Source organism: Culex pipiens, chromosome 2 (genome assembly GCF_016801865.2).
Source record: "Culex pipiens pallens isolate TS chromosome 2, TS_CPP_V2, whole genome shotgun sequence".
Classification (NCBI taxonomy): domain Eukaryota; kingdom Metazoa; phylum Arthropoda; class Insecta; order Diptera; family Culicidae; genus Culex; species Culex pipiens.
In genome coordinates this window covers 158,048,498-158,073,834 of record NC_068938.1, presented here as the reverse complement: position 1 = coordinate 158,073,834, position 25,337 = coordinate 158,048,498, and the positions used below count along the sequence as shown (strand labels likewise).

Sequence of the window (25,337 nt, the reverse complement as noted above, 5' to 3'; positions counted from 1 at the left end):
AGCCATTTTTTTGAAAATTAGTGCCCATGTTTGCCCATTTAAAAAATATAATTTTGAAACTGCCTATATTTTGCGTTTTGGAACTTTGAGGTCGTATCAGACCTTAAGATATAAAAACAGGGATTTTGATGTTTTCTAAGTCTCTCCCAAACAATTAATCCACCATTTTCTAATGTCGATATCTCAGCAACTCATGGTCCGATTTTCATAGTTAAAATATAAAACCTTTGGGAAAAATTCTGATCCTTTCGAAAAAAATATTTTCAATTTTTTTAAATCAAGACTCACATTTCAAAAAAGCTAAACTTTCAATATAACGCCGTTTTAAAATGTAAGTCTTGATTTAAAAAATTGAAAATTTTTCGAAAAGATCAGAAAATTTTACGAATATTTCACATTTTAACATTGAAAATCGGACCAATAATTGCTGAGACATCGACATTAGAAAATGGTGTGGTTTTTTTTCCATCAATATTCCTGTTTTTTTAATCTTTGCATGGCAATATCCCAGCAACTAAGGGTCGTTTTTCAAAAGTGGGCAAATATGGGCACAAATTTAAAAAAAATGAATAACTGCGACTATTTAAAAAAAAAGTTTCCTAAAAATGGCTATTACTTGAAAACAGTACACTTTACTACACAAAGTACTTTTGATTGTATATTCAATTTTACATCAAAAAATTAAAGTTGATTTTTTTTTGGCGACCAATATTTCCATATTTTATAAAATAAATATTGATTCAAAAATTCAAATCAAGTCAAATTGAAAATCACATTTTTTTTACCGTGTATAATTTTTTTTTCAGTGTAGTCCTTATCCATACCTACAACTTTGCCGAAGACACCAAACCGATCAAAAAATTTCTTCAAAAGATACAGATTTTTGAATTTTGTCGATTTGTATGGAAAATTATATGGACAAACTAATGATGCAAAATGGCTTCTTTGGGCATACCGATGGCACCAACAAAGTTTTAGCCAGATTAAAAAATACAAAAAAAACGTTACTTAATCCACCCTTAGGTGGTTTGTGCCTTCCTCACATTCGTTGGAGAGGTCATTTAATTACCTATCCAAAGAAAGGTTGCATGATATATTTGGACACCGTTTTCATCAAAATATCTGCGATCCGGCCTCCAAAAAGTGCATAAATAACACTTAAGTGCTTATAACTTTTGATAGGTGTTGGATATGGGATTGTGAGGATCCCTATCCACAGACAACACCACTACAGCTGGGCTCACGAGTGATATTGGTGTACCATCTTGTCGACGCCAATGCAGCTGTTAGATGGTTCACGACTTCTCCCACGAGAACACATATTAATCTGTTGTATTGTTGTTGTAAATAAATAGTTTATTATGTTCCGTGTTACTCGTTTGTGTGTTTATTAATGACCCCTCCGAAAGGGCTTTTCCGCGGACGTAACAGTGGCGACGAGAAGTGGAGAATTGGCCACCGTCGTTGGCCAATTCCAGTAACCCGCGCGAAGGATAAGCCAAGAAGTTGGAGGAGGGAGAAGATGGCGGACTCGAGCCAGGATCCGGTCCAGCGGCCGCCAGGTCCACCGAGCGCACCTGCTGCTGGCCGTGCGCACACCGGGGAGCAACCGCCTCAGCATCGCTGCCAACAAGTGCCGACGCAGTGGAGCCGATTCCACCCGGCAGGGCAGCAGCAGCAACCATCTCAACCGTGCTGCATCATCGACCAGCAATGGCGCCGCCGCCATCAACAGCAGCATCAACATTCCGGCCATTCCGGCTGGGTCGTCAGCAAGTCGTCTCGAGGTCGACCGTATTTCCCTCGACGACACTTCAGCAGCAGCACTCACCGGGAATCGACCCCACCCGCAGCGAGTGATCTCCCGCAGCCGAGGGATGTTCAAAACGGCAGCACCCTCAACACCGTAGCAGACCCGATGTCTGCCGACATGCTGTCCGGTTTTTGCCAGCAGCGCAGTGGATGGCCACATACGACGGCGCATCTACAACCGGACGGAGCAGCGTCCCACCTCCAGGTACGCGACATCGAAGGCGCAGCCGGACGGGTACCGCATCCGTTAACCTGGTCGAGTCGGACTGGAAAGTGCCGCACGATCACCTGTAATCGTCGCCCGACGAGAGGGCACCGCTACCTTCTCGCTCATCCTCCGGAATTGGTTTCCTGATGACAAACGTTGTCACGCCTCTTCGTACATCATTCAGTGAAGATCGTCGTACGGCCCGCTAACATCAATTCAATTGGATATGGGATTGTGAGCTGGGTTCACGAGTGATATTGGTGTAACATCTCGTCGACGCCAATGCAGCTGTTAGATGGTTCACGACTTTTCCCGCGAGAACACACATTTTAATCTGTTGTATTGTTGTTGTAAATAAATAGTTTATTACGTTCCGTGTTACTCGTTTGTGTGTTTATTAATGACCCCTCCGAAAGGGCTTTTCCGCGGACGTAACAATAGGGTTGTCAGATTGTCAATGTTTTGGACGCGTTGGAAAGGTCTTTTGATTACCTGTTCAACGACAGGTTGCATGATAGATCCGGACAACGTTTTCATCATGATATTTGAGATCCGGCTTCCAAAAAGTACATAAATAACACTTAAGTGCTAATAACTTTTGATAGGGTTGTCAGATCTTCAATGTATTGGTTGCGTTGGAAAGGTCTTTTAAATACCTTTCTAAAAATGTATAACATGACAGGTTTTCTTACAAAAACCACCCTTTTTACAATCTTCCGGACTTTCCTTAAAATCGTTTTTTTAGCATAACTTTTGAAGTACTTAACTAAACCGCATAATTTTTAATAGCGACTTATGGGACCCCAAGACGGATCGAATGACGCCAAAACGGACAAAATCGGTTCAGCCAATGTCAAGATAATCGAGTGACAATTTTTTGATCAACATCCCACCACACACACAGACATTTGCTCAGAATTTGATTCTGAGTCGATAGGTATACATGAAGGTGGGTCTAGGAGGTCTAATTGAGAAGTTCATTTTTCGAGTGATTTTATAGCCTTTCCTCAGTAAGGTGAGGAAGGCAAAAAAAACGAATAACCGAAATCTCAGAGAATTGCTCAAATTGAAAAATTGAATTTAGAACTGCCTAAATCAGGTGTAAGTCACTGAAATTCATAACCCAAATGAATCTAAGTTGTGAGATTTCTAAGTACAAAATAAGTTTGAGGCCAAGCCCATAAGAAAATTTTGCGTTATAACTTTTAAATTCATACGAAAAAATTATAATTTTGCTATTTTTACAGTTTTCTACATTAGTCAAATAAGAAATTTTCATGACTCATTTCCAAAAAAGTTTGGGGATTTTTTTTACGAAATTCCAATTTTCATACCGTCATCAGGGGTGACATTGAGTGTGGGGGGTGAGATTGAATCGTAAAAAAAGCTGAAATTTGTATGACCCAATCTCACCCCAGACCCAATGTCGCCCCTTATGACGGTACATATTCTTTCTTTCAACAAATTATTTGTGCCGTAGCCATTGGGTAAAAAAAATTAGCACAAAAAAAAAAACATTGTTCTTGTAATCTTTTTTCATATTTTTCATGACTTTTTCCACACTTGCTACCAGTCATTGCGATGATGCTTTATACATTATCTTTAAAAGTGTTTTTTTACAACTTCGCTCATTTTTAGAACTTCAGAGTTTTATTTTTTCAAAACCCTTCAATCAATTCAATAGCATCATTCAGTTTTGCAGAACCTGGATTGCCGGAAACAAAAAAGCTGCAACATTTCAAAGCTAGAGTGGATCTCACCTCGGTGCAGCTGGGCTTGAATGCACTGCAAAAACGCATAAATTTTTCACATGCTCGGGACTGTAACCGTTGAAAAAAAAAATGCTCAGTGCATTCACAGCGGAACAGGAAAAAGAAACGGAAGGACCTCTTCATTGCAACGGCAGCAGAAGGGCCAGCAGCCATCAGCGCACATTCTGCCTGGTTCTGGTGTGATAAAAATTGTACAGATCGTTGACTCCAGAGCCTCACCGGAGCTCATCAACTGCGAATGCCACTGCCGGAACTCGACGATGATGGCACACCGCGTGTGTACGGTGGGTTTGATGGGCTTATTTTTTTGGAATTTTGTTGTTTTTTTTTTTAATTTATGTTTTAGACGTGTTGAACAATATACTTTTTTTCATTTTTTGATATTAATTTCGATTTTGTAAATTTAAAATTAAACAAATCCCTCAACTGTGCATCCTTTGCCGTCAGCTGGCGGAAAAAAAATCATCCAACCAAACCAGGCCACTGTGGGAACCGTTAGTCAGTGTGTGTGCGCCAATTTCAACTTGAGGTGTTGAGAGACTTTTCCGGGGAGGAGAGCGCGCGCCCGCGAGTTGGAGAAATTTTATGCGTAAAGTTTTTGTGCCCTTTCACCTGCGTTCTTGCACATTTTTTTCCATACTTTCATCGTACCTGGCGCTGCTGCTGCTGCTGCTGTGTAATTTATGGTCCGGGAAGTAAATTTTCAGACTATCTGTGCACTCATTTCACGAGATGAGTAACAAGAGTTAGCAGGGTGCAGGGTGTGAAAATTAGGGTGATGTGCTAAAAGTATTCATCATTTAAAACTCCGAAAATTACTTCTGAAAAATTAAATTTGTAGAAACATATTTTTCAAGATATGGAAAAAGCAAAAAAAAAAAATAATCAAAATTGTGAACCACCTCATTCATGCAAAAGTTTGCCTGTTTTTCGGGCGCATCATTTGCACCTGAGCAAAATGACGTCGTCATCCCGCACTCGCCGAACCGGTTTGGTGGTTATAGTCTGTGTTTTATGGGCATGAAGCTCGCACCAAAAGTACACACACTTTTGAGGCATGAGTTCGCCGGCACAAGAAAAAAAAAAGTTTTTCAGCTTGACTGGTTGTTGGCATCGTGAAAGGATAATAAAGTAACGACTTGTAATGGTCGGGGTTTTTGCGGCGCAAAATTACTATCGCACTCTCAGGGATAGGTACAAAGTAAGTGCGTTATCAAACAACACTTTGTGGGAGAAAGAATCTTTGGCTTAGGCGTTAAATCTGTTGCAATGTGGCAACTTACTAAAGGTGAATTATCTTCTAAACATTTCTACTCAGGGGTTTAGTTTGCATGAATTTTAAAATTTTGTTTTCAAAATGTCACAATATTAATGTTTTTTTTCAATAACTTACTTTGTTGGAATTTGGTTCCTGGAATTTGACAAAATTTTTGAAACAAATCGTCTGTCACACTCAAGTTATGCTCATAATTTTGGTGCAAAATAAATCCCAAACTAAACACTATCAAGCTTTTGTTTCAATGTTTAAATTCACCTCTTCCTTATTCGTTAAACTCTTCGAAATGTAATTTTTCAAAAAATATCATAATAATTCGGAAAAATGCGTAAGATTTATGAGAATGATTAGTATCAAAATACGTTTGAATCAATCATATACAATTAAATAATTAATCAAGTGCTGATTTTGTTCAACTTGATTTCAGCAATGATCAACACAAACAGAACTCAAAAGACAGCAACGATTGTTTGTTATATTTCATCGACTCTGCCCAAAGTCAAGGGGGTGGGCATTAAAGCAAAAGTATATACATATTGAAACTACAAGTCATAGTATTGACATTTTAATGCAAAAAGTGGTTTATAATGCATTTTTCACCTGCCTTGTTGTTTTGCAATCATTAAATTTGAAAATATCTTGGTATCGACAAAATTTTGACGAACGTTTTTTTCATCGAAAAAAATTCGGTACAAATACATTTCACAAAAAACTAAACATATTTTTGATCGATGCCAGGCATGAGAAATAAACACATTTGGGTAATTCTCTATCAACTCACACGAAATCGGGAAAAGTTGCCCCGAACCCTCTTCGATTTGCGTGAAACTTTGTCCTAAGGGGTAACTTTTGTCCCTGATCATGAATTCGAGGTCCGTTTTTTGATATCTCGTGACGGAGGGGCGGTACGACCCCTTCCATTTTTGAACATGCGAAAAAAGAGGTGTTTTTCAATAATGTGCAGCCTGAAACGGTGATGAGATAGAAATTTGGTGTCAAAGGGACTTTTATATAAAATTAGACGCCCGATTTGATGGCGTACTCAGAATTCCGAAAAAACGTATTTTTCATCGAAAAAAACACTAAAAAAGTTTTAAAAAATTCTCCCATTTTCCGTTACTCGACTGTAAAATTTTTTGGAACATGTCATTTTATGGGAAATTTAATGTACTTTTCGAATCTACATTGACCCAGGGTCATTTTTCCTTTAGAACAAAATTTTTCATTTTAAAATTTCGTGTTTTTTCTAACTTTGCAGGGTTATTTTTTAGAGTGTAACAATGTTCTACAAAGTTGTAGAGCAGACAATTACAAAAATTTTGATTTATAGACATAAGGGGTTTGCCTATAAACATCACGAGTTATCACGATTTTACGAAAAAAAAGTTTTGAAAAAGTTGGTCGTCATCGATCATGGCCGTTCATGGTCACCCGCGACAGACACGGACGACGAAACAAAGAGAAACGCAAAAAGTAACTTTTTCAACACTTTTTTTCGTAAAATCGCGATAACTCGTGATGTTTATAAGCAAACCCCTTAGAACATTGTTACACTCTAAAAAATAACCCTGCAAAGTTAGAAAAAACACGAAATTTTAAAATGAAAAATTTTGTTCTAAATTAAAAAATGACCCTTCTGGGTCAATGTAGATTCGGAAAGTACATTAAATTTCCCATATAATGACAAGCTCCAAAAAATTTAACAGTTGAGTAACGGAAAATGGGAGAATTTTTAAAACTTTTTTATTGTTTTTTTCGATGAAAAATACGTTTTTTCGGAATTCTGAGTACGCCATCAAATCGGGCGTCTAATTTTACATAAAAGTCCCTTTGACACCAAATTTCTATCTCATCACCGTTTCAGGCTGCAAATTATTGAAAAACACCTCTTTTTTCGCATGTTCTAAAATGGAAGGGGTTGTACCGCCCCTCCGTCACGAGATACCAAAAAACGGACTTCGGATTCGTTATCAGGGACAAAAGTTACCCCTTAGGACAAAGTTTCACGCAAATCGAAGAGGGGTCGGGGCAACTGCTGTGTGAGTTGGCGGAGAATTACCCATTTAACTAGACCGAGGTTATTTTTTCTTTATGTAAATAAAAAACAACACTCTACTTATTCCTCCTCTTGAAATTGTTTTATTTTATAGAATAAAAAACAATGATAAACATATTTTTAAGCCAATTTCTTTTTAAATAGATTTTTCAGTTTTATCGAAAATACACTTTATCCCTCCGACATTTTAAACAAATATAAACAAGCTTTCAGATTTAACACAAGACTCTGTGTACTGCAAATGAACTTGTTGTAACATGATTAGGCTGATACAAATTTACAAAATTAAGTTTTTGTCTCCCCACCCTACTTCCAAGTTGGCCCGAAAAATCAGAGGGCAAAAAAATATTGTTTTTTTTTTAAACTTCAAAATGTCAATGTAAATTTAAGTGCAATCAGTTGAAATCAATTTAAAATACATTTCCCTACGTTTAGAATCATTCTTACATGTTCGGGTTGATTTAAAAGTCTTTGAAATTTTTGAAAACTTTCGATGTTTAGTATCGCAAAAAGTTTTTTTTTGGTAAAATTTATGTTATCGTCAAATCATACATGTTTTGAAAACTTATGATTGCAAAACAATTGTACTATCCATGGAGATGTTGAAACTATGGCTTGTTATTTAAATAATCATATTTTTTAGTGTCTACTTTTTCATTCCAAATATCCCTTTTAATATATTTATTTTAATAATGATATTTTCTTAATAAAAAAAATCATTTTATTTAATTGTTAAGATCGTGTCCTGCTGCTACAATAGGGTGGTCCAAATTCAGGCTTACTAGGAGCTACCCATTAAAATCAAATATTGTCCAATCACTAGGCTAAATTCAAAATATGAGCTCATTCTGACCACAGAAACTCCTCCCTCCAATCGCTTGATGTTAATCAAAATGTAAGGAGAACTGTTTCAGTTTTTTTACCTGTGGAAGGCGGAATAGCTCTCTGATTCTTACCAGTTCTCGGAATTAAGATTTTCAATAAATTTGAAAAATCTTTCCCAAAGACACAATATTTTTAGGATTTGTTATGTTATTAGCTTCCAAAAATGACCATTTCCACGCGGGCGGATTTCAAGGGATAGCCCCGATGAAGCCCGGATTTGGAACACCCTAATACAAGCTATCCACACAAAAATTTCAAGATCTTATAAAAATCTGTGTTTTAAGATATATTTGTTTTTTTTTTTCTGCAAAGTTGCACGATATTATCTTAAAAATAGTTTTTTTTTTCATTTTACTGATATGAACATAAATGAAAGTTATGTTTCAAAGTGGCACAACTTTGCACTTTCGCAAATAACAAAACGTAATGAAGGTTGAGTCAAATCAGCTTGTTCCAAAGTTGTGGCTGCTTGTTAACAAACCCCCTTAGCCCACCTGGGGAATTCCACATAATAAATTCAATCAGTCCTAACCCGCAAAAACCAACCGAAAAGTGGCAGTAAAATGTCTCATCTCATCATCGTTCAACCCAAAATGACATTGCCGACCAACCAAACCTGGGGCCCAGCCAGCATTGCCTCAAAGTTATGGCTTAATCAAACAAGCCCAAAAAAATAAATAAAGTAAAAACCCTGCCAGCATCCATCTACTGGATCAGCATTTAGATCAGAATTTGGTGGAAAAATTTCACAACCCCCCCCCCACTTAACCGGCCCCAGACTAACAACAGTCTCGATTCGTTACCTCTCGGGAGCAGCTCTTGGACAAGGCAGAGAGGGTCTAAAATAAAAATAAAAACGAAAGGTCAGCATACCTGTACGTCGTGCTTCATTTGCTGTAACACCGCCCACGACCTCTCACTGCTGTAAGTACCAGCAAGGCTCACTCAAGCCCAAAATCCAAATCCCTGCCAAGCAGGGGATAATAGAGTTGTACATTTTTCAGCAACCACGTCAATGCTTTGGTTTTTACAACCGCGACCGTTGTGCTGGTTTTGCGGTGGTGGAAATTTAGCAAAAAAAATCAAGGCGAGTGAAAAAAGGTATTTTTTTTAGGTTAAATTGAATTGACGAAACTCGTTAAATTGAATAGAGCGTATAATTAATCAAAGAAGATTTAATCTCTTCCAAAATTTAATAACAGCTAACCATCACGTTCTCCACCAACAAAATCATACTCATTACTAACCTTTGGACAAGTCATGCTCTTTCGAAAGGTTCAATCCTAACCCGTGTCACGTCCGGAAATGCGTCATAATCTGGCGGCCGGTTCTTTCAACCAGACTTGAACAATCCTTCGATCGATGGTTGGCTGTCAAATAAATGTATTTCCGCCGAGCTCCGGTCTCGTCCCATGTCACTCATATTGACACTAAAGTCAGAACTCTCGCACATTACTTGGCTATAAAGTCGGTCAGCAGTCGACCACGTGCTAACCTCGACCTAACCTAGTCACGTCAAAGGAATGTGTGTGGGATCATCCATCAATTACGTTTGTCTTATTTTGTTTTAATTTCATGTTCTAATTTAAGTATCAATTCTAAACTATTTTAATTCAAGAATTCAAATCTACGTTAGTCATGCTCGACCCCCCAAGAAGAAGTGTTGGCAGGCAAGTACTTCCGCCAGAAGCGAAAAAAGAAATGAAGAAAATACGAATCGTAAGAGAGTGATTCCGGTGAACATCCGGGAATCCGGAACTCTAATAAATTCGCCTCTTTTATGGGGCATGGTGGGCAGGCGATTGAAGTCACGATGAATGAGATTGGTGGCACTTCCTGGTATAGTTGTCGACGTCGTCGTCTGAGTGGAAAAGTGTGAATTGAATTAGATAAAATATATTATTGTGTGTTTCTTTCACTTTTACTTTGCGAGAACTAGTTAGTGGTGACGAGGGGAGAGACAATCGGTGCGTGCGTTGGGGTTATATGAACATTTGACTCAAGTAACATTTTAGGCTTTATCGAAGTAGCCTATCAGCCAAAACCAACATCAAAACCACTTAGTCGTATCAACCTTCCCAGAACCCCGATAAACCCCTCTTAAAACCCAAAAGGACCTCCGCAAAAGGTTGTTACGGCAACAAAAACAAAAACAAAAACAAAAACAAAAACAAAAACAAAAACAAAAACAAAAACAAAAACAAAAACAAAAACAAAAACAAAAACAAAAACAAAAACAAAAACAAAAACAAAAACAAAAACAAAAACAAAAACAAAAACAAAAACAAAAACAAAAACAAAAACAAAAACAAAAACAAAAACAAAAACAAAAACAAAAACAAAAACAAAAACAAAAACAAAAACAAAAACAAAAACAAAAACAAAAACAAAAACAAAAACAAAAACAAAAACAAAAACAAAAACAAAAACAAAAACAAAAACAAAAACAAAAACAAAAACAAAAACAAAAACAAAAACAAAAACAAAAACAAAAACAAAAACAAAAACAAAAACAAAAACAAAAACAAAAACAAAAACAAAACCAAAACCAAAACCAAAACCAAAACCAAAACCAAAACCAAAACCAAAACAAAAACAAAAACAAAAACAAAAACAAAAACAAAAACAAAAACAAAAACAAAAACAAAAACAAAAACAAAAACAAAAACAAAAACAAAAACAAAAACAAAAACAAAAACAAAAACAAAAACAAAAACAAAAACAAAAACAAAAACAAAAACAAAAACAAAAACAAAAACAAAAACAAAAACAAAAACAAAAACAAAAACAAAAACAAAAACAAAAAACAAAAACAAAAACAAAAACAAAAACAAAAACAAAAACAAAAACAAAAACAAAAACAAAAACAAAAACAAAAACAAAAACAAAAACAAAAACAAAAACAAAAACAAAAACAAAAACAAAAACAAAAACAAAAACAAAAACAAAAACAAAAACAAAAACAAAAACAAAAACAAAAACAAAAACAAAAACAAAAACAAAAACAAAAACAAAAACAAAAACAAAAACAAAAACAAAAACAAAAACAAAAACAAAAACAAAAACAAAAACAAAAACAAAAACAAAAACAAAAACAAAAACAAAAACAAAAACAAAAACAAAAACAAAAACAAAAACAAAAACAAAAACAAAAACAAAAACAAAAACAAAAACAAAAACAAAAACAAAAACAAAAACAAAAACAAAAACAAAAACAAAAACAAAAACAAAAACAAAAACAAAAACAAAAACAAAAACAAAAACAAAAACAAAAACAAAGAGTCAAGAGTCAAGAGTCAAGAGTCAAGAGTCAAGAGTCAAGAGTCAAGAGTCAAGAGTCAAGAGTCAAGAGTCAAGAGTCAAGAGTCAAGAGTCAAGAGTCAAGAGTCAAGAGTCAAGAGTCAAGAGTCAAGAGTCAAGAGTCAAGAGTCAAGAGTCAAGAGTCAAGAGTCAAGAGTCAAGAGTCAAGAGTCAAGAGTCAAGAGTCAAGAGTCAAGAGTCAAGAGTCAAGAGTCAAGAGTCAAGAGTCAAGAGTCAAGAGTCAAGAGTCAAGAGTCAAGAGTCAAGAGTCAAGAGTCAAGAGTCAAGAGTCAAGAGTCAAGAGTCAAGAGTCAAGAGTCAAGAGTCAAGAGTCAAGAGTCAAGAGTCAAGAGTCAAGAGTCAAGAGTCAAGAGTCAAGAGTCAAGAGTCAAGAGTCAAGAGTCAAGAGTCAAGAGTCAAGAGTCAAGAGTCAAGAGTCAAGAGTCAAGAGTCAAGAGTCAAGAGTCAAGAGTCAAGAGTCAAGAGTCAAGAGTCAAGAGTCAAGAGTCAAGAGTCAAGAGTCAAGAGTCAAGAGTCAAGAGTCAAGAGTCAAGAGTCAAGAGTCAAGAGTCAAGAGTCAAGAGTCAAGAGTCAAGAGTCAAGAGTCAAGAGTCAAGAGTCAAGAGTCAAGAGTCAAGAGTCAAGAGTCAAGAGTCAAGAGTCAAGAGTCAAGAGTCAAGAGTCAAGAGTCAAGAGTCAAGAGTCAAGAGTCAAGAGTCAAGAGTCAAGAGTCAAGAGTCAAGAGTCAAGAGTCAAGAGTCAAGAGTCAAGAGTCAAGAGTCAAGAGTCAAGAGTCAAGAGTCAAGAGTCAAGAGTCAAGAGTCAAGAGTCAAGAGTCAAGAGTCAAGAGTCAAGAGTCAAGAGTCAAGAGTCAAGAGTCGTGAGTCGAGAGTCAAGAGTCAAGAGGCAAGAGTCAAGAGTCAAGAGAGAAGAGTCAAGAGTCAAGAGTCAAGAGTCAAGAGTCAAGAGTCAAATTCAAAGTCTAAGTCAGAGTCAAAGTTAAAGTCTGATTATTGAGGTTTTTTGAATTGAAGAAATAGTCATTATTCCAAGACATAGAATTTGAACTGACCTCGACCTCGAGTGAAAAAATCTTTAAAAATGTGAGAGCTTAACTGAATGTTAAAACGGTTGTGTAAAATGGCTAAATTTTTGTATCACTCAACACCTTTCATTTTACCCCATTCAACCCCCCTTTCTGACGTCAGACCTCTCGCAATTTGCGCCGACCGCCTTTTTATGATTCTGTTTAACCAAATGGAGAAATGAATAAAAACAAACTCGTTTAGTATAGTGCAAGAGCAGGAGCAAAAGTGGCGTAAAAAGTGCGCAAGGACGTTCGTATCACCACAGACACTTCTAGGAGCAAAGTTTTCCGCTATCTTTGAACCGGCAAAAACGCACAAAAAGGGGGCCCCTACTAATAATGTTTGAAAAAGTGTATGTAGTACGGGAAGATTAAATTACCCCCTCCAACACTCGCACATGCACACGAAAAACACACACACGTGTGCTCACAGCGTAGGAAACACAACAGGACACGTGTGAAAGCAGATGCTTATCCTGTCCTTAGTTTGGCAACTTTTTTTCTCTGTCTTTCTTTTTATTCCGGTTAGATCTGCTCGCTCTCAGTTCCTGAATATTTTAATAAAGTTTTATCAATTCCGGGCACGCTTCCTACTAAAATGCCAGTATTTAGAGGAAAAGGTTTTATTCGTTCCACTTTTTTTTCGTTCGGTTTGACTTTTACCACTTTTGTTTCATTTATTTCGAAACGTGAAGATGAGCTCATGTGTGGTTTCTGCCACGCAAGTCCTGTCCCGAAGAGAGAAAAAGTCCTGCGATACAGTCTTGGTCGTCCCTGACTAGTGGTTATGATTATTGCGATGACAGACGTTGCTGACTTGGGCGGAAGTTAAATGGTGGTCCCCGGTATAATGGGCGGAGGAGAACGATCTTGTTGAATGTGTGTGTGTGTAGGTCGCAAACAAGAATCGCTAGGAACGGAACGGAACTGACTGACGGCCGACCAAGAGACCATCCAGTTGATGGCCCCGGTCATTACGGTAACGGTGATGGGCTGCACGAGCTCGAGGTTGATTGGTTTGGTGGATTTATTAACTAGACATGCGCTGCTGACAATCACGTGACATGGGATATGAGGCGAATGCTTTGGAAAGAAATGAGTTTTTTTTATAAAGTGGGAATCTCAAACTTGAAAACTTTTTTTTGCTCAGCAAAGGGAATAATTAAGATAAGAATTAGGTCTTATGAAAAATGAATTGATAAATTTCTACTTTTAAAAAGAGTTTAAAATCGACAATAAGGGCAAATTTTCTCATTTTGTTAAAACTGAACTTGACTAAACCGAAACTTCCCATCTTCTAACATTCTTAAAGAAAGATAGAGATGTGGTCAATACAATATTTAAGCAGGTTTTCAAAGTTTTAACCCCTATATCTCAATAGTTTGCTTTATTTTCCCCAATTTACGATCGACTTAAATTTATTATTATTTTTTTTCTCATTTTTTTAATCCCGTACGTAAATTTAACTATTTTCTAAACTTTTCTTTTTTGATTAAATTAATTACACTCACAATTGAGAATTGTAGCAAGTCGCGCGGGACAATATGACAAGAGAAAATGTTCAAGTAGTCAATTGGAGCCTAACATTTCAAAAGGGCACATAACTTTTGTAAACAATAGTGTATCCCTTTCATTCAAATGACAGTTTACATAAGGTGTGAAAGGGACACACTCTTGCCTAAAAATGTTATGTGCCCTAATGAAATGGCAAGCATGAGTTATCCTTTTCGAAATAAAATTAAAACCTCTTTTTACGCGATGCGTTACGTTTTTCTAATTTGTCTGGAATGACGCAATATTCTTGCAATCTTTCAAAAGCAATTTGTACGTTTTGTTCAGATCTACAAAACGCTTTTTGAAGCTTGCAAACATTTTGTATGGTTTTAAAGAAATCGACGAAATAAAAAGCGTATCGCCACTGCGTAAAAAAAGTTTCCTAGTTATTTTTTTTTTAAATTTAATAATATTGCCTTTTTTTGCAGTACTTTAATAGTATTTTATGCAACAAGTTGCAAAAGAGGATTTTTTTAGCACGAGTCGTACATTTATATTTAATTTCGAAAAACACCCATTGAGTGAAATTTTAAGTCGAATTTTCATGTATTTTGTCAATAAATCGTTTAAATCAAAAAAAAATGTTGAAAAGTGTTACTTTTCGAAACAAGTGCTTAAAAGTTCAACTTTTCAGCACCCATTTCAGTGCTGAAAAGTAGAACTTTTCAGCAATTATTTTGAAAAGTGTTGCTATTCGATTCTGTTATTTTTGGTACAGAAAAGTAGGCTATTTCGTCGTTCAAGAATGACAGGAAAAGTAAGTAGTTTCACGACGGAATTGCAAAAAATAATTTATGATTATTAAATATTATTGTCATTGTCATTTGCATTCTGCTTTCTATTTATTTCATTCATCGATGAAGTAAACCCTTTCCCCTTCCAAATCCGGATATCTTGGAGGTCGTCTAAGTTCTAAGGCATCTCTAAAGGGTATCCAAGCATTAAATCCCTCCCGATCGCCTCCGTTGAACTTGAGGAGTCGACCAAAAGGACAAATGAGTGGTGATTAGTGTTTCCCAAAAAAGGCGAAGTGGCGGAAACCTTCGGCACACCCGGATTTCGATAGGTTTTTGCCTCAGGAACATTTTTTTCATACAACGAAAAAATCCCAAAAATCGTTAAGAACTCGCGATTTACTGTTTTCATAAAAAATATCAAATTATGATCTAATACCTTGAAAAACGCGTTCAAATTACCGCGTATTTCACTTTAAGAGCGAGTCCACGAGCAAAGCATACCCATCTCGCATCGACCTCAGCAATCTGCCTGAAATTTTCAGGGGTTGTTTGTACATATAAAACTAGCATCTGGCCAAAATATGAGCACTCTAGGTCAACGGGAAGTGGGGCAAATCGGGACACAAAGTTTGAAGGTTCAAAAACGTCAAAAATCTTCAAAAAGCTATAACTTTGGCAAAATTCAATTTAATTTCAAAATTCAAAGTGCATCTGAAAGGGCTTAAAAAATGCAACAAAATGCCGGGAGAAGCATCCCAATTGGTTAAATTTAAAGGGAGTTAGGCGTCATCCATAAAGTATGTCACGTAAAAATCGGTCAAAATTAACCCCCCTCCCCCCTATGTCACACTTTGTCACGCAAGGTTGAGCCCCCCCTCAAAAAGCACGTCACATTTTTCTAGACCCGCCCCCCCCCTTGTTTTCTATTGGATTTTTTTATAGTTTTTATTTCTTTAAACTCTCATAATTATAGTTTTTTGCCAATTTTACTATGCAAAAAAAAATAAGTTATCTAATTATTAATTTTTGAGAATAAACATTGCGATATAAAAAAACAGTTTTGTATTTTTTGAAAATTAGAAGACCTGGTATAACTTTCAAGTATTAAAGAATCTCGAAAACTGTTTCTCACAGCTTTGTTTCTAATAAGTTCAAATCATTTATAGCAGTTTTATTATGAACACCTTGCTTTCAAAACATTTATTTTTATCGAGTAAGAATATGCAAAATATAAAGGTTCCAGCTGAATAAAAAAATGTGACTAGGTTTATAATCAACTATAATACGATACTTCTAAATAATAGTAAGCAAACAATTTTCGGATTTTCAGGATTTAATTTAACTGTGTGTATTTCGAATTAATATTATGCAATCATAAAAAAAACCTAGCGTGACGTCACAGTCTCGAAAACCCCCCCTCTCACCTTCGTCACATCTTGTCACACCTACGGTAACCCCTCCCCTCCCCCCCCTAAGAGTGACGTACTTTAGGGATGACGCCTTATTGGCATTTTAGTGAAAAAATAGCATAATTTTCAAACTCAAATAAAAAAGTGTTCCATCCAGATATCAACTCTATTCGACCTGCAGCTTGTAGCGGACATCTGGGACTACCATCTGAGACTGAGAACGCTTTGGGCAAGAAATGAAAGTTAAAGCTTTAAGAAATGAAAGTTAAAAAAAATCTTCGATTCACATTTATTGAAAATCAAATTCGTTCCAAAGGATTCTAGGTGACACCAGAAAAATAAGCAGCTTCTTCATTTTTTTTTTACTTTCATTTTTAAAGGGTTAAAATGGATGAAAACAAACATGTTTGTGCATGTTTCTTTTGTGAAATTGTCTCAGGAACAGGAATACAAAAAAAATATTACCAGAAAATGGGATCTTAGGGGTCCCCCAAGCAAAAATTTACAACCAAAAAATTCACTTAAAGTAAAAGTGTCTATTAAATATGTTAAACTGCCTTACCCAACGCATTATCAGGCTTAGATGGTAGTACCAGATGTCCCCTACAAGCTGCAGGTCGAACCAAGTTGATATCTGGATGGAACACTTTTATATTTGAGTTTGAAAATTATGCTATTTTTTCACTAAAATGCCAATAACTCCCTTTAGATTAAACCAATTGGGATGCTTCTCCCGGCATTTTGTTGCATTTTGCAAACCCTTTCAGATGCATTTTGAATTTTGAAATTAAATTGAATTTTGCCAAAGTTATAGCCTTTTTAAGATTTTTGACGTTTTTGAACCTTCAAACTTTGTGTCCCGATTTGCCCCACTTCCCGTTGACCCAGAGTGCTCATATTTTGGCCAGATGCTAGTTCTATATGTACAAACAACCCTTGAAAATTTCAGGCAGATTGGTGAGGTCCAAACGACGTCCCATACAAAGAGGTATGCCGTGTTCGTGGACTCTAGGAGTCCTACCAATAATGTTCTGGATTTATATTGATCCAGGAAGTCGTCATTTTTCTTTGGCAGCATGTTGGCAGCAAAGTTGGAAAAATGAAATTTTAAGCCTGAAATTTATACGAATTTCTCTCAAAAATCCATCTAAAAAATTTTGGCACCAAAACCAATACCATCATTTTGTAGGTAACCATTTTTTGAACAATTTTGCTAATTTAACAATGATTGTTTGTCTCTTAAGTGCCTAGATACAGCCATTTTAGTAAAATAAACCTAAAGGTTATAAAGTTATAACCTTTCTTCAACTACTTCCAGCATTTTATATGTTTCCAAACCTTTTGCATTGTTTTGTAACATCAATTTACAAGCAAAATATATAGTTTTCATTGATGTGACGTAAGCGCCATTACGAAAAAATGCTTTTTAAATTAACCACCTTTAGTACAACAAAATCAATTTTTTTCGAGATTCTGATGAAAATTGCTTTAAAGTCCGTTTTGAAGTTTGTGAAGTTTTGCTAAAATAAAGAAACAAACCAGATTTTGCTGTTCATTACAAACATATTTTTTAATCCTCTAGTTCTAGCAATGTACGCGGCAAAAAATAACGTTCAAAGAGCAAACGATTGAGTTTTTGCACGCAGAAAAATAAGGCATATTTGAATCAACAAAACGTTTGTTGATTTGAAAATCTAGATTTTTGTTGAATCAACGCTAAAGGTCAAAGCAACTTTTTCAAAACAACAACATATTTTTATAGAATTGATAAAATCAAGGTTTGCTTCAACGCAAAATCGGCGTTGATTATATTCAACAAAAATTTTGTTGAATCAAACCTCGTACAGGCTGATTCTACAAAATATTTTCCTGCGTGTGGGGGACTGAAACTTCGAAAAACCCAAAACCTATATTATTTTATACATTAGCATAGTTAGTTAGCATAATAAAGTACACGTAGCGTTGTTCATCGATACATGAAAAGTAAAAAGTTGTTATTTTCGAGCGTATCAACCGGAATTTCATTCTATTATGTCATTAGAAGCAATCCTGAAATTTTGAGCCGATTTGGTTGTGTAAGGAGTTTCACGCTCGATCCAAAGTTTGTGTGGTTTTTGAGCAATTTTTTTGTGAAATTTTTTGCAATTTCTACATCGTATTAGAATAAATACATAGGCATCGAATCGATGAAAATGTATGAAAAGTAAGAATAAATAAAATAGTGGTTCATTATAATCTTTAATTTTCATTTTTAAACAATCATTTTAGACGATAATTTCCCATTTCTATTATATCCATTTACAGAGTTTTGAAACAATATTCTTCAGTTCAAAACTATTTTTGTTTTCTCAATAATTATAATATTAAATGGAAAATCAGTTCAGGTTAAGAAAAAAAATCACTTGCACTTTTATGCATTTTTGAAAAAGAAAAAAAATGCAGGAAACCTCTTGAAAATTTCAGCTATCAACTGTTTGGACATTGACAAACCTCACCAATAAATTTAATTCGCAATTCGGCTGCTCATTATGTACCACAGGTCGATACGAACATTGTATTTTTGATTGATTTATGCGTAATGAGTAAATAACCACATCACAGGTGAACACAAAATTACCATGCATCGTGAACTTTATATAATTGACATTTATTTAACCAAGCCATAAACGATTTGCAAACCGAACAGCCTTAGAACATTATAATTTGTTTAATTGGAACCTGGATACCCTCATTTCAAAAATAGATTTCCCTCTTTCTTACATTGTTTTAAAGCTAAAGGAGGCTTTTGTCCACCTCCAATAAAAAAATAACAACAAAATAAAAAAAATTAAAAAAAATGAGGAAAACAAAAAAACTTAAATTGTAAACAATAACGATCATGTACATTCATAATCCATGATCGCCATTTTGGCCGCCATCTTGGACTTAAAAATTCTAAATCATTTTAAAGTAGTTTATGGGTCATGGAACGGAATCGACGTAACACCTTATAATGTGGCCCTCTCAAAACTTGCGGTTTCGTCAACGGATCCACAGGCGTGTATCGTTCTTTTTGCGACAAGACTCCACCCCCGAGTCTCCTAAGTGTGAAGGTATGGCTCGGGGAGAGGGCACCGAATACCTATATTAACACTTAGAATTTTTGCGTCTGCCTCGGGATTCGAACCGGCGACCTCTGGATTGTGAGTCCAGTGCGCGGTCCGATTGATCCACACAGGCAGACATTGTTTATGGGTCATACTTAAGCTCAATAATCAAAAATATGACAACAACAAAAATTTAATTTTCATGATTTGATGATCTTAAGTGAAATTTTTCCGAGGTTTTCGGATAATCGAGTCTGGATTGTATTGCAATAATCACTCACCTGCGTATTCCTGGTGTACCCGTACCCGAGGAAGCGCTCGTCGTGCGGTGGCACCGTGTCGGGCGCCACGTAGAACGGCTCGTACAGAAACTCAAAGTTGGTCACGTTATGGGACACTCGCGTCATCTCGCCGTCGAAGATGTCGGCCTGCCATCTGAAAATGAAAAATCAAGAGTGAAGAAAAAAATCTTTAAAACGTAGAACAGTCATAAAAAGTGTAACCATTACCATGAGATATTAAATTTCTTCCATAAAAATGCTGTAGCAGCAGCTGTGGCAAATTTTGGAAAATTGATTTCCCGAAAAAGCCACCCATCTGGATCAGCTAATAACGTTCAAATGGATGGGCATTTTTTTAAAAGCTCGTCATAAAATCTGCTTGATTAACCGTGCCAAATGAGATAAACCATCGTCCGGCAGTCATCGTGGCAAAGTGCAAACGTTTCAGCCCAGCCTAAATCATCTAGATAACACTTCCGACAGGACGATTAGCATCCACTTTCTGGGCTATCATCGGCACCATCTCGTAAGGACCTAGAGCATATTTTGTACCAAGGATGACACGGTACCAAACTACCATCGCCCAGGGCTACTAAATCAAATCATTATTACTTTATGAACTCTTAAATTATCATTCCGGACGACTACTCTGTGTCTCCTTTAACGACCCTTCAAACTCGGGAGGCGAAAAAAAAATAAGGAAAAATCCCAGGGATAGCTATTTTACCTCCTCCTTCTCCTCATTCTGGAGAATCGTAAAAAGAAAAAGGAACCTTAAAATAATGGGCTGCTAGTGATGCTAGCTCTGCTGGCGGCAGCGCCATCAGCCATCATCGGTGAAACCCAATCCCGGTCCGGTTAGGTGCCATTCTAGAGTAGCAGCTTCCAGTTAGCCAGAGCAACAAAAAGAAAACTCCCAGAGTATCCGAAAAACCAAACAATGAGCCCTCGTAAAATTGTAGACTTTATGGGGAAATGCTTTTTCCTGTCGCAGTTTTTTAACGCGAGACTTTTCCTGGCGCTGGAGGGGACACCGTTGTGGAGAGCGTTTCTGAATCGCATTTTTCTAAATGTTTAAACGTTGAATTAACTTGATTTTAATTTTTTTAAGAATAATTTGAGGAATAATAACAGATTTGGAATTATGACATTAAAAAAATTTAAATATTATAACTTTGCGCACTTAATCTTGTAAAAATTTAAGTCATGAATAAAATTCATGTTTAATCAAAAAGAGTTGCTACTTCCTATGAGTAAAAAAATTTCTATTGCAAAACGAGATATTTTCATTTTTCCCGCTCCCCTTCCTAACTAGGTTAAATAATAAAATAAAGCTTCTAATGAAAGTGTAAATCTTTCATAAGAGTCTCTTTCTTTAAAACGATACATTTTATTAACAATAATATTTACTTTAAAATTGCTTTTTTTAATATTTTTCGAAAGTTTTATTGCGCTGAAATTTATCGAAAATTGCCTTTGCAAATAATAACTTCCAAGTTTCCAAAAGTGATTTTTTTATATTGTTTTAATTCCCATGATCAGATCATTTAGAGCATTTTTTCTCGTGAAATATGTTACCTACACAGTAAAGAAATCATAATAATCTCACATCTGCTCATAGATTTTGTGTCAGAAAGAAAAGTGTTTTATCTTAATTATTTCTAAATTTTAATGCTTTAACGTGTAATTTTCCGACTTCCTTTAAAATTGGGGAAAAATAACTTTATAAATAGGTTATATTCAACCCACAATTTTATCAACCTACCAAAATTTAACTAGACTCATTTTTATGGACATTAATTTTGAGTATTTCCATACCTTTATTTTATGTTCTTTTTGTCTTCATATTTTTCCTATAAATTATATGTTGAGTCAAATTAAACTAGTATCGTTTGACAGTAATAAACGTTGAATTTTGGGAGTTATAAAACCCGACGGTTGAATATTACTGATGAAAATTTACTAGTTTTTGATGTTGTACACATTTCGTTTTTTTTTAATTTACATGCTATATTTTTTCCAATTCCACGCAAATTTGGGTAATATTCAATTCTTTTTTTCAACCTTTCTTCATCAGGAGTGACATTGGATATGGGGGTGAGATTGAATGTTATGAATTTCTGCACCAATTTAGAAAAAAAACTGGATACTACACCTCACTCATTTTTGCCTTCCTCACTGAGGTAAGGCTATAATCGTGCTCTAAAAATGAACTTTTTATTAAGAGCTCAGAGACACACCTTCATGTATACTTATCGACTCAGAATCGAAAACTGAACAAATGTATGTGTGTGTGTGTATGTGTGTGTGTATGTGTGTGTATGTGTGTGTGTGTATGTGTGTGTGTGTATGTGTGTGTGTGTGTATGTGTTCAAAATTCTTGCCAAGTTTTCTCAGCACTGGCTGGACCGATTTTGATCAAACCGGTTTCATTCGACTTGGTTTAGGGTCCCATACATCGCTATTGAATTGTTTGAAGTTTCGATAAGTAGTTCAAAAGTTATATATAAAAACAGGGCTGTGGAGTCGGAGTCGGAGTCGGAGCCGGAGTCGGTGGAGTCGGGTCTTTTTGGGGACCTGGAGTCGGAGTCGGAGTCGGAGTCGTCAAAACTCGAACAGCTGGAGTCGGAGTCGGAGCCGGAGTCGGCTAAATTTTAAGAGCTGGAGTCGGAGTCAGAGTCGGAGCCGAAGATTTCTGATAACCCGGAGTCGGAGTCGGAGCCGGAGTTATCTTAAATTTAACAAAAAAATTGTTTTTTTTTATTGTTCAGTATTTCCTATAAAACAGCTTAATTTATAAAACATCTTATATTTTTAATTGATTTATCAGATGACATTATTTGAAACTTTTTATTGTGATTGAAAAGCTCTAATTATGTTATTACACTATAATCACTAAATGATAACCTCTTACCCAAGTATGTAGTATCATAATTTAAAAAATAATAAAAAATATTGGTTGTGTCGTCAGACATATCTAGTTGATTCTTGAATGCTTCCTTTTGCCTATAATTATGTGCCTTTTCAATTCAAATTTGACCAAATTTCATCCAGTTTCTGAAAAAAGTACACACACAGTCATCTTTTACCCGATAGCCGTCTTGGAAGTTTTAAGTTAAATCATTTTTTAGGAAAAAATTACGAGGTACATAAAAAAATTAAAAATAGTAATCACTGATTTTGCAAATCGAAAAAAGTCACTGACAGTTTAACTTTTGTAACAAATAATCAACGATAATAACAATCTCTTACTTGCAACTCAACATGCGCATTTTGTTTATAACTGAGTACAAGAAAATCAAAGTGTTGCATTTAAAATTATTGAAACTAACAAAAAATATCAAAACAAGTTGCTACAAATTTTGAAATAATCATTGATTGTTGATGTTGATTTTAGGTAAACTATTTTGATATCGTTGCAAATTATCGTTGAACAAATCTCAAGAATTCAGTACAAAAATGAACTAATAAAAAATGTGTAGAACAAAATATAGGATTTTAATTTATTTTTCAAATATTATAAAAAAAAACAAAATCAAAATATTATCAACTGGTACGAATTTTCTCATACTGTTTGTCCCACGCCAATATGACGGAAGGTGATAATCATTGCATATCAATGTACCTTAAAAAAATGAAATATTTGTGACCTAGAAAATATTTTACTTGTGGATATTTGTTTTTTATTATATTTTAAGTTTTTTCATATATTTTGATGGAGGCGCAAGATCATTCATAAAGCATCGTCTTAGGTGAAGATTCACGAAGTATCGTGCGCCTCCTTTTTAAAGTATATAAAATTTTAAAATTAAAATAAATTAAAAATTTCCAGGGTAAAATATTTTTCATGTGACTTGAATTTTAATGTTCAATAGATCATTAAGGCCAGGTTTCTTTTAGTTATTCATTCAAAAATAACAATTTAATATTTAAATTTATTAGCTTTGAAAAAAATATTTTCAAATTTGAGGTTAAGCAAATAAATCCAAATTTACTTACAAAACTGTTCTTCTCAAAATGCCTCTAAAACTGAAGATATTTTTTGATTTCTGTTTCCATAACGTATAAAACTTGTAACCTAGAAACTTTTTTTCCATTTATTTACTTTACTTTACTTTTACTTAACTTATTTTTCTTGAGAAAAACATGAGAGTATTTAAATAATCCTATTTATCAATGTTTTAAAAATAATTAGCTAATAATAGTTAACTAACTTTGTAAACATTTAAAAATATGTGGAGTCGGAGTCGGAGCCAACCATTTGTTGAAAGCTGGAGTCGGAGTCGGAGTCGGAGTCGGCTAGAGTTGGTAGGCCGGAGTCGGAGTCGGAGTCGGAGCCTACCATTTGTTGAAAGCCGGAGCCGGAGTCGGAGTCGGCTTATCTGAGAAAGCCGGAGTCGGAGTCGGAGTCGGAGTCGTTTGAAACATGACCCGACTCCGCAGCCCTGGTTTTCACATATATCCGGATCTCATTTATATGCATGTAAACAATGTCCGGTTCCATCATCCGACCCATCGTTGGTTAGGTAATCAAGAGTTCTTTCCAACGAGTCCACAACATTGAAGATCTGGCAACCCTGTCTCGAATTATGACCACTTAAGTGATATTTACGTACTTTTTTGAAGCCGGATCTCATTTATATGCATGTAAACGATGTCCAGTTCCATCATCCGACCCATCGTTGGTTAGAAAATCAAGAGACCTTTCAAACGAGTCCACAACATTGAAGATCTGGCAACCGTGTCTCGAATTATGACCACTTAAGTGATATTTATGTACTTTTTTGAAACCGGATCTCACTTCAATGTATGTAAACAATGTCCGGATCCATCATCCGACCCTTTCTTGGTTAGGTAATTGAAAGACCTTTCCAAAGAGTCCAGAACATTCAAAATCTGGCAACCCTGTCTCGAGTTATGATCACTTAAGTGATATTTATGTACTTTTTTGAAGCCGGATCTCACTTAAATGTATGTAAACGATGTCCGGATCCATCATCCGACCCATAGGTTAGGGTAATCAAGAGACCTTTCCAACGAGTCCACAAAATTGAAGATCTGGCAACCCTGTCTCGAGTTATGACCACTTAAGTGCTATTTATGTACATATTTTTCTGGATCTAAAAAAATAGCTGAAATATGTGTCCAAACCACTCAAATTACCCATTGTTTATAAAATGTGAGGTAGGCATCAACCACATAGGTGGATTTAGATAGTTTTTATTAGTATTTTTGTACGTTTTTCTTTTAATTTTGTTTTATGGTATGGAGCGTATTTTTCAATTACCATGCATATTATTTGCACATTTTATTGTTTTTTTTTTCATATTTTTATGTAAATCGTAACTTTTTTTGGCATATTTGACTAGTAATGTTTCATGGTAGTAAACAAAACTAAATTATCGAAGTCAGAAACTTGATGATTGAATATTACTTCTTATTTGTTTAATTTTCTTAAGGTTCATGTATATGAGGAGAAATTCTACAGAATCTGAAGAAATTTCACCAAAGCTTCAAGTAATACTACAATTTTTATTTTACACTAAATCTGTCAATATTACTTGAAGCAGCATAACAATATTTTTTTCAAACTGTGCTTATAATTAAAAAAAATGAACGTTTTGTATCGATATTTGCTTTACAAACATTTTTGCAATTCCGTCGTGAAACTACTTACTTTTCCTGTCATTCTTGAACGACGAAATAGCCTACTTTTCTGTACCAAAAATAACAGAATCGAATACCAACACTTTTTAAAATAAATGCTGAAAAGTTCTACTTTTCAGCACTGAAATGGTTTCGAAAAGTAACACTTTTCAACATTTTTTTGATTTAAACGATTTATTGACAAAATACATGCAAATTTGACTTAAA

At 35.3% G+C, this 25,337-nt stretch overlaps 2 protein-coding genes across 6 annotated transcripts in view; one reads left to right on the top strand and one right to left on the bottom strand.

Moving 5' to 3' along the window:
* LOC120424751 (uncharacterized) overlaps window positions 1–25,337 on the top strand; it is a 422,527-nt gene that overhangs the window by 288,765 nt on the left and 108,425 nt on the right. The gene's annotated exons all lie outside the window — the stretch shown is intronic.
* Window positions 1–25,337, bottom strand: part of LOC120414232 (beta-1,4-glucuronyltransferase 1) — a 58,088-nt gene that overhangs the window by 4,010 nt on the left and 28,741 nt on the right. The window contains exon 3 of the mRNA XM_039575342.2: window positions 19,464–19,617. Coding sequence (XP_039431276.1) covers window positions 19,464–19,617 — 154 coding nt within the window. The remainder of the gene's footprint in view (window positions 1–19,463; window positions 19,618–25,337) is intronic.